This window comes from Zeus faber (assembly GCF_960531495.2).
Source record: "Zeus faber genome assembly, chromosome: 21".
Taxonomy (NCBI): domain Eukaryota; kingdom Metazoa; phylum Chordata; class Actinopteri; order Zeiformes; family Zeidae; genus Zeus; species Zeus faber.
Window position 1 is genome coordinate 13,760,780 of NC_137208.1, and position 15,430 is coordinate 13,776,209.

General features: G+C 40.4%; 1 protein-coding gene across 1 annotated transcript in view; it reads left to right on the plus strand.

Annotated features, from left to right (window-relative positions):
* Positions 1–15,430, plus strand: part of col7a1l (collagen type VII alpha 1-like) — an 84,347-nt gene that overhangs the window by 52,891 nt on the left and 16,026 nt on the right. The window contains exons 70-91 of the mRNA XM_080022618.1: positions 451–654; positions 907–1,011; positions 1,571–1,615; positions 3,017–3,073; positions 3,554–3,655; positions 3,830–3,883; positions 5,620–5,670; positions 7,509–7,562; positions 7,882–7,920; positions 8,025–8,582; positions 8,762–8,797; positions 9,458–9,484; positions 9,652–9,711; positions 10,113–10,238; positions 12,745–12,816; positions 12,900–12,935; positions 13,023–13,082; positions 13,547–13,591; positions 13,683–13,718; positions 14,032–14,067; positions 14,225–14,281; positions 14,528–14,599. Of these exons, the coding sequence (XP_079878744.1) occupies positions 451–654; positions 907–1,011; positions 1,571–1,615; positions 3,017–3,073; positions 3,554–3,655; positions 3,830–3,883; positions 5,620–5,670; positions 7,509–7,562; positions 7,882–7,920; positions 8,025–8,582; positions 8,762–8,797; positions 9,458–9,484; positions 9,652–9,711; positions 10,113–10,238; positions 12,745–12,816; positions 12,900–12,935; positions 13,023–13,082; positions 13,547–13,591; positions 13,683–13,718; positions 14,032–14,067; positions 14,225–14,281; positions 14,528–14,599 (1,932 nt within the window). The remainder of the gene's footprint in view (positions 1–450; positions 655–906; positions 1,012–1,570; positions 1,616–3,016; positions 3,074–3,553; positions 3,656–3,829; positions 3,884–5,619; positions 5,671–7,508; positions 7,563–7,881; positions 7,921–8,024; positions 8,583–8,761; positions 8,798–9,457; positions 9,485–9,651; positions 9,712–10,112; positions 10,239–12,744; positions 12,817–12,899; positions 12,936–13,022; positions 13,083–13,546; positions 13,592–13,682; positions 13,719–14,031; positions 14,068–14,224; positions 14,282–14,527; positions 14,600–15,430) is intronic.

The window sequence follows — 15,430 nt, forward strand, 5'->3', positions numbered from 1 at the left end:
TGCGATTTTTTTATTTATTTAATTTTATTTTTTTAGCTTTGCTTCCTTACAGTGTGTGTTGATTTTGCACATGAGAAGAAAGGGAAATGAGAAATAAGAACTTGTTTTTTTTAGCTCTCATTTAGCTGTATATAATGCCTTGATTAGATTCATTGAAACATCCCATTGTTATAAATCACAAAATGCTGCCATTTCTTATCATGGGAATTATGAAATTATGATAAGAGTCAAAGGATTTTCTCAAAGGAGTATTTCTTGGTAATACATTGTGAAATTATGCCATTTTCCGTTATGATTATCATGAAATCAGGATTACAGTTAGAGCATTTATTGGTAATACAATGTGAAATTTGGCCATTTTTTCATGAAATCATGATTAGTCATTAGAGGACTCGATAGTCATAGTAATAAAGCATTTACCAAGGACTGTTTTTTTATTTTATTTTCAAGGCCCTGGTTAATGAGACCACAGAAGGCCCCATCCCATGGAGCATCACGACGCTGAATGGAGAACAGGATCTGGGCAGGACAGAGAACAGGTCCGAGGGAAGTAAGGGGCAGGTGACGGAGGATGGCGAGGGCTCTGAAATCCCTTCGCTCAGAATGAACCTGACCATGGTCAACTCTACTTTTAACCACTCCGCATCCCAGGAGGTAAGAGCGAAGGGCCGAGGAGTTTCACGTTGACGTTGCGAGGTCACACAGCGTCGGTGGAAGAAACAAGCTGTGCCCATTGACAAACCTCTCGTAAAATAAGGTTAAGCACGCACTTCATGGCGCAATTTGGTTAGTCACAACCCACACAATGCGGTTGTTGTTGGAGGGCTCGGCCTCCGCGGCCAACTTTGGAAGTAACATTGTATTCTCAATTGCATGTGATTGTCATACCCTATGTGTGTGTTTCAGAAGATTTCAGGGTTGCCAGACGCAGTGGAGACTGTTGTGCTCGCCAAGGAGGAGTCCCGCAAGAAGGGGTCTGGAGAGAAGAAGAAGAACCGGGAACGTGGGAAGGTACAGCTGCTGTTAAAAAAAAAAAATAATGTTTTTCAAAGTAAAACTGCTCAAGGACTCTGTTCACCTCTTGATCCAGCCAACAGCACAACCCGCACTGTTGTCCCATTTCCCAGGAAACAACATTAAAGAATCAAGATTCAAGATTCGAGAGGTTATATAAGAGCGATTGATTCCTTCTGGATGAATGCGGTTTTACATTTGTGATTTTCCTACAGTATAATAACTTTTTTCATCATCCTTTAAGATGTTTTGAATAAATACAATTTAAGCAGCGAATTTAAAATTAAAATTCTATTAGATATACGGTGGATTACGCTTTTACATCAGTTTAGCATTGCTGTTTAGTACACATGTAGTAAAGATCTTCACATAACAACGGTGCATAAAGATCTGTGGTGCTCTTAACCTACTGTCCCCCCCCCCCCCCCCCCCCCCATCAAATCAATATCTTGCAAACTCACAGTTTCATTCTTTTTTTTATCCCCAATTGAAGCATGAAAGAAACCTTTTTTTTTTTTTTTTTTTTAATCTTTCTGACTGTGAACTTGTGAACCAGGGCAAAGGAAACGAAGGACGGCATAAGATGCAGAGACACCGCCTGGTAAATGTCCTTGCAGCTGGTTAAAACAAAACAAAAACAAAAATGAACAACTGCGAACTTTGAGGATAGGTTTTTGGGGGTTTTTTTCAACTCAATCCCTATTCAAAGTTGCATGAGCCAGAGTTGCACAGACTATATATTCACTGATAGCTGCAATATGGGGAGAGTAAGAATCTCCTTTGGCCTTTTATTAAGAATGATGAATGTCCTTACAGAAAAAAGAGGAAGCCCATGATCCGCCAACACCCTAAGCTCTGCAAAACTGTGAATCAAACTCATTGTTAAAATGCCACCAGTACTTTTCGGTGCTTATATCGAAATATGTCAAGAGTTCCCTGCTTTTCCGTTAAGGATATTTATCGCTCTTTTGAGAAACCACATTGAAAGAAACCCTTTAGAATATACTGCTGAAAGGGTTATGACATATTCGTAACCCTCTAATGCAGTTGTAATATAAGTGAAGGTACAGTCCATGCAATACTGGCTTATGCCAGATGAATTTTGAATAGCATCTGGACTGAAGCAAACCTAGCCTTAAACTTCACCTTAAGCATACTTAACTCGAAAAAAACAAAACTAACAAAATCGTCTGCCGGCCAAACTAAACACGCGCACTAACACTGTGGATTCGCTTCGATTTTTTGCTTGCTTGCTTGGATTTTTCGGCGTGAAAAGCCGTTTCAATTTAGACACAGCATACTTATTGTAGGAGCGCTGTTTTCCGTAAAACAATGCAAATAGCGATGCTAAGACAGTAATTGAAAAAGCATGCATTCACCCTAACATTAGCTTGCTTGTCGCGCCGTCGTTTTTTATAACAATTGTGATCGCCGTAATTTTAATTGTTGCTGTGTTTGTTATCCTTACTTAATGACGTAACGTTCCTTAGTGACGAATAATCACCTGTTATCACATCCATTACAAAACATCTTCATCTAGGCCAGTGGTCAGATGGAGGTGCAGGAGGAATAGGGTTTTTTTGTTTTTTGGTTCTTTTTATAACGAAGAGGACAGTTATCAATAGTTAGGAAGCTTTTTTGAAAGAGCACCTCTGTTCGAATTTCACGTGGCATTGGACTGGCCAAGATGCAAATCCCTTTTTTAGCCTTCTCAAGTGTCTTTCAGAAAGACCACATTTAACTTACTAATGGAAGCACCCTATTTAAATCCAAACATCTTGAGGGAATTAGGTAAATTCTTGCCCACACAATAGACAGGAAGTATTACCACTACCTCGAGTCGATTAATTACACCACCCACTACAATTCCTGAATTAATTATAAGGGACTCATTTAAAGATCACTGCAACAGACACATACACTGTATGCGCTAGACGCCACTCGAAGGGTGTTGTAGGTTGTTGTGCCTCTGCTGAATTCCATTTTTGTTGTCGCCCGACAGGAAGAACTCTCCACAGTTAAGCCCACAATCCATCAGGAGGCGAAAGAGAGAGGAAAAGTATGTTTATTCAAATCAACATTTTTATAAAAGGGTTTACAGCGTAGTTTAGACGGGGGATTTTAATTGGGTCCCGAAATCGAAATTGCAGAATTTCCTCCTCAGTGTTTTATAAGTCTTTATAAGGGATATTTCTATCCACAGTAAACCTTCAACACACACGAAATGATACACAGTCGGACGTATCTTATTTATTAGAAATGGTTGGTTTTCCCATTCAAGCTACAATATAAATTTTCAATGCAGAAATGGCTGTGGAAAAATCTTCCCAAATATTTATTTTCTCACAAATTGGCTCTGCTCATAGTTTATGAATAAAGCTGATTGTTAGTTGGGTCACAATGGTTTGCCATGTAGACAAATTGGGTCAATAGGGAAAAAAAAAAAAGTTTGCTGTAGAGTGATGGATGAAACTATATTGGACTTGGAATCTGGAATGTCTATTAGCCTCATATTTGTGTTATATATTGATGAGTGTAGGATGAACAACCACCAACACACAGTCCCAGCTTGGTGGAGACATCGAAATACATGACCGCTGGTGTGCTGGTGTCACCTCCAGACAGAGAGACGGATACACAGGTGAGGTGGTGCTCACTGTTTTTAAATGTATATAAACTCACAATACTGTTCTTATTTATTTATTTATTTATTAGCCAGGTATTGATTGGCATCAACCATTAATAATGAATGTGATGTTTTTGTTTGTTTTATTTTTATTGGATCATGTGCAAATCAGCGATTATTATTTTTCAGGGTTTCTGGACAGTAAAAGAACCACAATTTCTGACAAGTGGTAATATAGAAAAGGTAAGGTGCCTCAAATTCCTTATTATTGAACAAATCACACGTACATTATATTATTATATTCCTATATGCACCGTTATTTGAATTATAGGTTATGTTTGCTATTTTTCAACCCTTGCCAACTTTTCAACCCATTTTAAGCCAATAACAAACATTGTTTTAAGTAACAGTAACCTCATATCTTATTTAAATCTACTCAGTGCGATTGCCGTATTAATCCGCAGCGTAACATTAGCTGCAGCGGGTTGCCAATAGTGAGCAGTGGGCAACTTCCTGTTTCTAGTCCCTTACGTGGATGGAGAAAAGGAGCTGATTTGTGGAAGCGCAAAAAAGAGTCAATATAACCCGGAAAACCTGATGATAAAATGCAGAGCTTGCAACCAATTATATTTCTTTAATATAACATACCGTATAAAGACTGTCTGACAATATTGGTTGCTTTCTGTCTTTTGAAATATTTTGTTTAAAGTTAAACATATGCCTTGTTTGACTGTATATTAGCACAAAGCACAAGGTTATGTTCTGAATGAATTCTGGGATAAATGATGGGAACCAAATTGTTAACAGTGCCTTGGATGGAAAATCGCAAACCTATCCTCTAAATCTCATGCAGTGTGAATGACAGACCTGCCAACCTGGACGCATTTTGTGTACCAACCACGCAATTCTTGGTCAAAATACACATGTACGAAATTCCAGCTGAAAGAACACAAAAAAATATAATATATTATATATAATAATATAATAATTGGGAGAAGCATCAACCGGTTTTCAGCTTAATCGGTCATGACTGGTGATCAGACGATCAGTGTCAGATATATTTTCAGATTTTCTGCATGTCAAATTTTCACGCCCGATACTGTGCTCATGTACTGGACTCGAATGCTCCAGTACTCAGTACTCAAACCCGATACCAACGCAGTGTTACGTAATTGCCTAGTTGAGGCTCAAAACAAAAGCTAAATAAATAAAATGTCAGCTGTTTGGAGGTACTTTAAGGTTAACAAAGAAGATTAGATCAATTATTTATTCATGGCCTGACAATATTCCAACATTGTGCCGACTGCGTATCTATCGCTGTCACAGCGGAGCTCCACTCATGATGAAAATGTTGAGTCTTTTGAGACTTGGTTCCTGACCAGTCGCTCAGTAAAACAAGACGTTCGACTTGATTCAGTTGGTTTCATGCAGGGTGAGCGACGGAGGGCTTCCAGTGAACGAGAGTGACAAGAGTCGGCCATCTGTTGTATTTTTTTGTAATGATTGCGATTTATTTGCAAAGAGACTTTCATTTGAAGTTTGAACTGGACATTTCCATGTTAGTTATATGTTGTGTTCTACTAAAACTCAGTGAGAGTTACAAGTTGAATTTTACTGAAACTTGGTGACAGTCCCATATTTTATTTTATTGAAACTCAGGGACAGTTTCATGCTCTGCTATTGTTCCATCGTGAATAATGAACAAGTGAATATATTCGTTAACTTTACGAGATAATGGATTTTCAGGGGTTTATCCTAATGAGATGAATTTGTATACTGTATATATAGTTAGCTGTAGTATCTCACATACAATGTGATGAGCCTCATTACAAGACGGCTACGGGGTGAATAACTGTTGGAGTCATTTAGCTGCAGTAACTCAAACGCCACGGAGACTCCCTGTTACACTGTTGTGGTATTTTCCCAAGGTTGGCAGGTCTGGAATGATAGTCATTTTCAGCTTCTCTCTTTTTGATAAGGAGGAAATGTCGGCGCCTGCACCTCTGGTCAAAACAGAAAAAGTAGAAAAGGTATGTCTGTTTGTACGCGTAGGCATTCTTGCTCTCTGGCTGTGTCGCTTGTGGTCTTGGTTCAAGGTTCTTGCATGCCTTGGAATGCAAAGCTCTTTCAACTGCACTCAATACTCAAAGCATGAATGTGATGGACAAGTGAAACCAAAATTATTTTAATTATTTTAGTATAACGCTGGGAATGATATGAGCACTTGCCGTCATAATTCATAGGACCTCACCAATTACTAACATGTGGAAATTTCACCAGTGTAAAATCTGTTTAAGGCAAATTCAAATGTATGTGAATGAACACAATTAAACCACCAACCTCTTTTTCCAACCTGAAGAACGTTTAAAATATATATGAATATAAATAGAATCATGCATCAAGCATGAAATGCTTTTGTGTTGCCGTGAATTTGTCACGTCAGCATGTTCCGAGCATGATTTTTTTAAACGTTTGCCTGAATGCAAAGAAAATAAAGACCTGCCATTAGTGTCTAAACCCTTTCGGAACGATTTACTAAAAGTTGACACATTTTTGGAGGGTTGCTTTTAATACTTTCTTTCTTTCTTTAAAACAGGACCTCTCTAAATCCTGAGAGAATCTAACTGTAGGGTAATAAGCGATCAAAAGTGCACGCTGCTTGGGAAGCTTGTGTGTAAACTGTGAAGTTAATCGCTGGTGAGGAACTTGACGTTTCATGAGGCCGAAGTCCTTTTCACACGTTGATGATGTCACCAAAGCCACGCCCACAGCAAGATTCATGTCTTGTGTCGGGGTTGTTTTTTTGTTCTGTTTGACTTTTTAATACGAGGAAAACAGAAAACACAACACTGTGTCAATGACAGAGAACAGTATTTTCATGTCTACATTCGTGACATTCACTGTTTAAAGTGGAAATCCACAACATCGTCTGTGTTGAGTGGAGTGCTCCACAAGCCCCAGAATTCCGTCTGAAACGGCAACCTTTTTTAACATCGCTGTCCGTCGTCCTCGCTCTAAGACAGTCAAGTTCGTCTCTCGAAAGTGTGCCTTTTTCGAAGTGGATTGAGATGGACTTCACTGGACCTTACCGACCATAACGAGTGACACTGCTTTATCAAATTTCCTGTAGCTGCCTTTCACTTGCGCATAATTGATCTTTACATTCTTGTCCACCCCGCCACCAACAATGGGAACGGCATATAGAGGAGCACATGCATAATGCAAATACAAATACATTTAATGGCTGTTCTTATAAAGTTGCAGCTAAATATAAAGTATAAAACATGGGATTTTTTTTAAATAAAATAATCTTACAGATTACCTTTTTTCTGCATCTTATTTATTAAACAACTTAGACAACAACATTTTTGTGTAGAAAATTTGAGCGTTCCATTCGGTAAAATGAGAAACACTCGTAAACTTCTGATGAAAAGTTTGTATTGCATTTTCATTTGTTTAACATTCTATCAAGAGGTCAAGTACTATTTATTAAAAGTGGAAAAGATAATGATTTTCATTTCCAGTTCATTTTAACTTCAAAGCAATGTCTCCTGTCATGATTATATATGGTAATACATAAAGTGCTTTAACAAAAAAAAGTCGCCACAAAAACTCTTTTCACTGGTGAAATCATTTTTATCCTGTGTTTTTTATCTCTCTGTGCATGTGTGCATACTTAAGTAAAAATCTTTGAATAACCTATAAACACGTCCATGAGTCTTTCATTCAAACTTGTTCACGTTCTACCACATGATTGAATTGCAAAAACGGTAACGAAGATGCTGATGATACTGTACCATCACACACGCACACAATGACATTTCTGGACGTAAGCATAACTGCTGAAAACATTCCTGGGACTTGACAGGTGCATCAATCCCATGTCAGGGTAAAGAAAAATGCGCCCTGGCCTGATTTCATGGTAAGTTTTGCCATTGTCAAGAGGAAAAATCAAAGAACCACTGATCTATTTAACCAGCGGAAAAAGCAATGGATCTATTATAGAGCGACCATTTCAAATCGGCATCGCACTCGTATTTCAGGTTTACATGCCAGGCGTGCCAGGGGGGAGAAATCACAACAAGGAAGCTCAAGAAGTAAATACTCTCATTCTTTGACAATTCACCAGCATAAAGGACAATATTTCATGAACTATTAGAATGGGTGCAGGAGTGCAGGAAATAGTGGAAAGATTGGTGTTTCACTGCCATATACGCCCCTTTTTTTTTTTTCGATTGTAGACCTTTTCATCTGGAACTCGAGGTCACACCGGCTGGAAAGTAAGTTTGCTATGCAATACATACCTGCCCCAAAATGGCGACGGTACAATTTTAAACATAATTGATGTCACTTATTGATGCAAAAACTGTGTTTCCGGTCCTAGAAGAAGGCAAACCCCGATGTCCACAGCTCCTCCATCACTGGAAGACAAGAGTGGAGGGAGGGAGACCCATCCAGTGAGAGGGGAGGAGAAAGGGTGATGCAGACAGAGATGGAGGGTGGTGGAGAAGAAGTAGAGGAGTGGGAAATAGAAGAGGGGAAAGACAAGGGGCCGGCCGGCCACCAAGACGCAGGCCCTGATCCGGACTACGGCAAGGAAGAGGAGAGTGGGGATTATGACTGGGAGATGGAGGAGGACGTGGACCGAGAGAGGGAATCGGAAGAGGACCTGGAGGCGGCGAGAGAGAGGGAGCGGCTTGAGATGGAGAGGGAAAGAATGGAGCTGGAGGAAGAGAGGGTGGCCGAGGTGGAGCGTGGGAGAGAAGAAGTGGAGAGTGGGGAACCGGAGAGCGAGAGTACGGAAAGGGAGAGGGGCAGAGAGGAATGGGAGAGACGGCGGCTGGAGGTGGAAAGGGAGAATCTGGGGAGGGAGGGAGGGGGAGCTTATGATGAAGAGACGGGAAGACCGTATCCATTTCCTCCAGGGTATTTCCTCCTGAAGGTGAGAGAAGTAATTAAAAAAAAAAAACAAGATCTAGCGGCAATTTAATTTTCCGTTGTTGTTCAGTTCTTGAAGTCATGTGCTGAGCGTTGTCAACATTTTGATACGGAACACAGCTGAGCATGTAGATGAGCTTTTGGGGTGATTCCCTTTCCTTTTTTTTTCTTAACTCGTACTAGGGTGCTCCGGGTGAGGACGGACAATCTGGACCAAAGGTGACTTACAGTTTTCCTATCCACTAAATGATAAGTTTAGGTCGTTTTCAACCCAGGCTTTCAAAATGGTGGTTTCCATCATTTATAAATGTTCATACAACAACCTTGCTGAACTCTTTACTACTGAGAAACGATTTTGCCATTGCTGCAGTATAGCGCACAACATTGCTCCAGCAGGTTGCCAGGTTGTTTTTAATCTTGTGGTTAATATGATGAGTACAAAAATAGATATATAATCACCTTTATACGTGCTGAGAAATTGAAACCAAGAGGTTCCTGTCCACGCTTTCCAATGTAGCCCTGTTGACAGCATTAAAATGACGGCGCTAGAACGAGGATCTCAAAGTGCAATGTGCCATAAAGGAACTGTTCCCACCTCCTCGCACGGCGTCAACCAGTGACGTCAGAGCGGCACTCTCTTTTCCTGACTGTCAACCCACCAGCGATCTCTGACGGGCAGTCTTTCATGTCCCCCCAGCTCAGGTTGATACGGTCATTTATTATTCCCTGCGGTAGCCTGCAATGACAATAGGAAAATGAAAAGTATGCTCACTGCTGAGAAACTGCCTTTGAAATGGTGTATTTTAGAATATGCAACAGCGTGGTGAAGGTCTTCCATCTGACGAACTGATCTGCGCTCCGTTTATCTGTTCCCTGTAGGGAGAAATTGGTGAGAAGGGACAGAAGGTAAAGCTCGTATTCAACTTTGACTATCCTGCTGAGACAAAACCTGGAAGTTTAATGAGAAATTTGCAACATTCACACTCTGTGTGTGTGTGTGTGTGTGTGTGTGTGTGTGTGTGTGTGTGTGTGTGTGTGTGTGTGTGTGTGTGTGTGTGTGTGTGTGTTCTAAGGGTGAGCCAGGCATCGGTCACCGGGGACCTGCAGGGCAAGCTGGACCTCCAGGCCAAAAGGTAGAATCCATATCAGTATTTTTAACTGCTAACTTTAGTATTAGTATTGTCAGTATTGTCAATGGTAAAGAGTCTATGGGTGACTTAACAGGCTCCTATTAAAGCAATTATCATCGACTGTGCTGTCTGTCACTCACATTAATTGACTTTGTTACTCATTTCAATTTTAATTCTAGGGACTTGATTGCCTCAATGACTCACATATTTGTTTTAAATTGCATATTGAAGCATGTATTGATAACTTCTGGAAGGAGGCAATTATTTGAAAGTAATAGAAAAAGAATTATAATAAACGTATCAGTAAAAAAAAGCTGAACAGTCTCCAAACATTCTGTTTTTCCGCCTGGTTCTTATTGTCGCTCTCTCTCTGTCTCTGTCTCTCTCTCTCTCTCTCTCCCCAGGGTGAGCCAGGCGAGTCCGGACCTCCTGGTGCTCAAGGTATTCAGGGTATCCGTGGTAACCCAGGCATCCAAGGCTCTCCGGGTTTGAGGGGCCACTCTGGTGATCCAGGGGAACCAGGCAGAGAGGTGAGATGGGTGAACATCCAGTAAAACAAAACCGTAAGCTCTGCCAATGAACTGCACAGGCAATACGATGGAGAAGCACGAGGTAAAGACATCCCATTGATTAGCAGAAACCTATTTAGACCCGGCACAGAAGGTGGTTAAAGCTGATTTAAAGGGTGGTACTAGCCAACAGTTTATCGCTCATTCATTTCACAGAGCACCGAATCAACAATCAATCCTGAGGTATTCAAGTTTTTCAATAAAAAGTTTTTATTTTACAGTTTTAAAATAAAATAATTAAATTTCTTATTTTCAAAGTTAATTAGAATTATTAATGGAGAAGATGTTGAAAAAATTATTGATACAGAGGGGCAATGCCCCCAAATGCCCAAAAAGGAAGCACTAGTCATAAACACACATTAAGGATCGGAAGTCTGAATCCAGCTTGAGTCATTTACTTCCCTCAGAGCTCTGCATATTGTAAAAGCTTCTCGAATGTTGATACAGTGGTACCTCGACTTACGACTATAATTCCTTCTATAAGAACGGTCGTATGTTAAAACAGTCGTATGTCGAAGCAATTTTTCCCATATACACCACACTCATATTTTTCTATGATTTCCTTCTTAGTTTCAATGGGAATCATTGCCCTTTTCTTTTTCCCATCATCCTTCTTCTTAGGACTCATCATGAAGGGTGAAAATAAACAAAATACACAGCACAAACACAGTAAATTTAAAAAAATATCGATAAGCCACGAACTACGTGCACACACGATGTAGGTCGCCCGCTGACTGACTGCTGACTGACTGCTGACAGGCCACCGACGCGCCAACTGCAAATTTCCACGGTTGTATCGTGGAGCAGTCAGTCCCAAGTTGATACTAATTTTCGCGACTATTGGTACTCGTATCTTGGATTAGTCGTAAGTAGATGCAGTCGTAAGTCGAGGTACCCCTGTACTAGTTTTAACTTGGTGTTTTTAGAGCCCGCATTTCACAAACAGGGTCTTCCATCGTACTACTTTCTCAGGAAATAGTTGGTATCCAAAGCAATCTAGTCAACCTTGAGACCTTAGAATAAGGAGCTCCAAGTATGACAAGTATGAGTAAGTATGACTCCAAATGGGGTGTCCGGATGTCCTCTGAAATAAAAACACAGAACACTTACTTGTAACAAAAAGTATACTTAAGAAAAAGAAAAAAAAATCCAAAATAATTATATTCAGATTTTGTAATCAATCCGTCTGCACAATCCAAACAATTTTTAAATGGATAAAAAGTGGGGCACGACCACATTTAAGTGAAACAGTCCTCAGAGTAGAGAAAGTAAATAGTGTTTTATGCAGCACGAATCATAACAATGCAGCCTAAAACAAGAGAACACCAAAGGCGTTCAATGGGGTCAGGGTCTGGGCACCGGGCGGCCAGTCAAGTTCTTCCACACAGTCAGAGTCAGTAAACCATTTCTTTAGAGACCTGCTTTGTGCACAGGGGAGAAAAGCCCCCCCCCCCCACCCAAACTGTTGCCTCTCAGAGTAGGAAGCGTTCTCTAGCAGGTCATTGTATGCTGTAGCAATAACATTTCTCTTCACTGGAATTAAGGGACTGACCCAAACCAGGAAAAACAGCCTCGGACCTTTATTCCTCCACCACCAAACTTTACAGATGGCACTATGCATTCAGGAAGGTAGCGTCTGCCAAACCCAGATGCGTCCATCAGACTGCCAGATGGTGAAGCGTTCATCATCACTCCGGAGAACTTGTTTCCAATGGCGACGTGCTTTACACCACTCCAGCCGACGCTTGCAATGCCGCACGGTGATCTTTGGCTTGTGTGCAGCTGTTTGGCCGTGGAACTGTTGTTCATTAAGCTCATGACTAATAGTTCTTGTGCTGACGTTGCTTGCAGAGGCAGTTTGGAACTCGATAGTGCAATCGAGGACCGACAGTTTTTAATACACCCCAACACTCGGCGGTTGAGCTGTTGTTGCTCCTAGCCATTTCCACTTCACAATTACAGTACTTTAGGTTGACCGGGGCAGGTCTAACAGGGCAGAAATTTTACAAACTAATTTGTTGGAAGGTTGGCATCCTATGACAATGCCACGTTGAGAGTCACTGAGCTCTTCAGTACGACACATTCTACTGCATATGTGATGGCATGGCTGTATACCTGATTCTATGCACCTGTTAGTAATGGGTGTGGCTGAATTAGCCAAACATGTTAATTAGAATGGATGTCCACATACTTGAGGCTGTGGATCCTATCTATTATTGCAACACTCCCAAATACAAACTGACGTCTCCATGAAATGGAGACGGCCTATTAGAAAGAAATTTTTTATTTTTATTTTTTCCTAGGACATATTGTGTGCTATCACCGGGTGCGTTGCATTACATTTCACTGCATATCTGTATGAAAGTATGCATATGTATGTGACAAATAAAAATCTTGAATCTTGAATCTTGAATCTTGAATCATGGTTAGACGATGGCCGATTCTCCACCTTTTGTTTTCCATGCAGGGAGACAGGGGTAGACGAGGGAAGAATGGATCCCCAGGTACTCCAGCAGTGAAAGGACCACCGGGTCCACCGGTAAGAAAACAAAGACACTAGGAGTCACATCTGTGTCACTGCCTCTGCTTAGAATGTAAAAAATGATTTTCTTTGTCGCAAAGGGGTCTGCTGGTGAGCCTGGAGTGAAAGGTGAAAAGGTAACCGTGGCATCTACTGCTGATCTATCTTTTATTCATCCATTTAGTATTTCAGTTATTTTTGTAAAATATATTTTTTGGATTCAGGGTGACAGTATTCCAGGTGACCCAGGGCCAAGAGGAGTAGCCGGTATCCCAGGAAAAAGGGTGATTTAGACTTTTTGGCAATTTCCCCCCTTGGCAGAACACTGTCTCAAAGATTTGATTATGATCATCCAATTGAATGAATCATATAAAATCTGCAACAAAATCTGTGATTCTTTCATTTTCTACAACAAATTGCCTCACAGCTCGCTTGGTCTACAGCTTGCGCCATGACCAAGTTTCTAGTTCACTGAGAGTATAATGTTCTGGCGAGAGGGACTAGAAAATCTTTGGCTGCATTATTTTTTTTTTATTGTCGTATCCATCCATCCATTTATTATTTTATCATTTAATATTTTTCACCTGGTTGACACAACACTTATATAACCATAAATGTTACTTTTTTTTGATAAGAGTATGATGTTTGCCTTTATTTATTCCAAGGTTGATAAATTATGTTTTGTGAGTTGTAATGCACTTGTCATTAAATCCAAAACTCTCCCTCAAAGTAAAACTCTTCTTCACAGGGAGAAAGGGGCCTTGTAGGAGTTAAAGGAGCTCCTGGGAATCTGGTGGGTATATAGATGCAAACTAATAATCTCTTCAGAGACTATTTCAGTTCAGAGTGGGGGGGAAAAAAAACAAACATTTTTATTTTGCCAGGGTCCAAAAGGCTTACCAGGCAGCAAAGGTGAAACGGTAAGAAGGCCCCCACACACATTTCATATGCATGCTAAATTACAGTTCTTCACGTGGAAAGTGATAGTGCAATTGAACGTGGCTTTGACAGTCTTCTATTTACTACTATCTCTCTACAATTTTCTATTCGGTCTGAAATGTCAGCCGGTCATACTGACGTGTGTGATGTCAGTCCTCTGTTGAATTGCTTTCAGCTTCTGTCCTCTCCCTCCGATTGAAGTGTCGCAACTCAGGCTGACCTGAAGCGAGCTTGTGTACATTTTTCGATATGGCAGCATCCAAAAGTGACATCATCACCTTTTCAATTTTTTAGGGGGACCGTGGATTACCTGGCGTCAGAGGGGAAAGAGTATGAACATTTTGTTACAGACATATATTGGGTTATTGAAGTCATTTTATTAATTCAAATTCAGTCATTTTATTTATTCATGTTGTGTTTATATACTGTCTATGCTATAACAAATAAATATTTAGTTATTTTTGTGTGATATCTGATTTTTCTACAGGGAAGTGTGCTCCAAATCACTGGGCCACGCGGATACAGGGGCGCTAAGGGGGAATGGGTAAGATCTGCTCGAGGCCAAACATCGGTCACAGTACGGGGATTCCAGACAGTTGGTGTTTCTCAGTGGTTTGCATTAATACCCGAATTTAGTACTTAGTATTAGTAATAGGTAGGGCTGGAGAAATTGTACAAAATAACAAAATAAATAAGGAATGTTAATCGCCCCACGTGGCTTTGCACTACGGTTCTTCATAAAATTGATTAATTAATCGGTTAATAGTGTAGGATATTTGTTTACTTTCAGGGAATAAGAGGCCCACCGGGTTTTGATGGAGACAAAGGAGAGAAGGGAGAGGATGGCCCCCCTGGAGTAAAGGTACTAATCCCACACAATTAATTATTTTAAAATCCACAAAGAGAGGGGAGTACTTTGCTCAAGGCAATTAAACTTTCTCCTGACACACTGTGTAGCACCATTACACATGAAGTACACTCAGTGTCAGAAGCAGGGCAAGTGAGAAACTTTGGACAATTTGGCGTGTATCTTCACTCTTCACTCACGCCTGCTTTGTTTTTAAAGGCAAACTGTTTAGCATTTTCCCTGTTGCTTTGGTCTGTTTATTTCAGTTTACTTCATCCTTTGATCCCACCCCTTGGGTGGAGGCAGACAAGGGTTTTTGTTCTATCAACACAGGCAACCGGCTCCAGATAGTTAAGATTAAAAAAGCTGTGCTAATCTACTACAAAACAACTGCAAAGTGCTGCTCACTATGCCTGTAAATGAGATGTGCCAATTCTGTATTAATGTTCTATCTCAAACTTAAAGTAATTAGGGAGTTTCTTCCCGTAAGCCATAAGGACTGTCAATGCTGAACTCACCAGGGGCCCTCACTGAGACACACACATAGGCCCCGTTGCCTTACTTTACTGTATGTTGCATACTGTACTGCGTTCTGTGTTGTTACTGTATTGCTGCGCCATACTGTTGTAAAACTGTACTAAATATCTTAACACACACTACCTCTCTTTATTCACAAGCCACTTTACTGCACATATCTGTATTTACATAATAGTCTATTCCTGTTATTTCTATTTTGTATTCCCACTCAGTATATTACCTTTTTACTCTTATTTTATTCTATTTACTGATTTCTAAAAAGTAATTCAGCTAGTAAATTTGTTTCAGTTAGTTCAGTAAGTTAGTTAA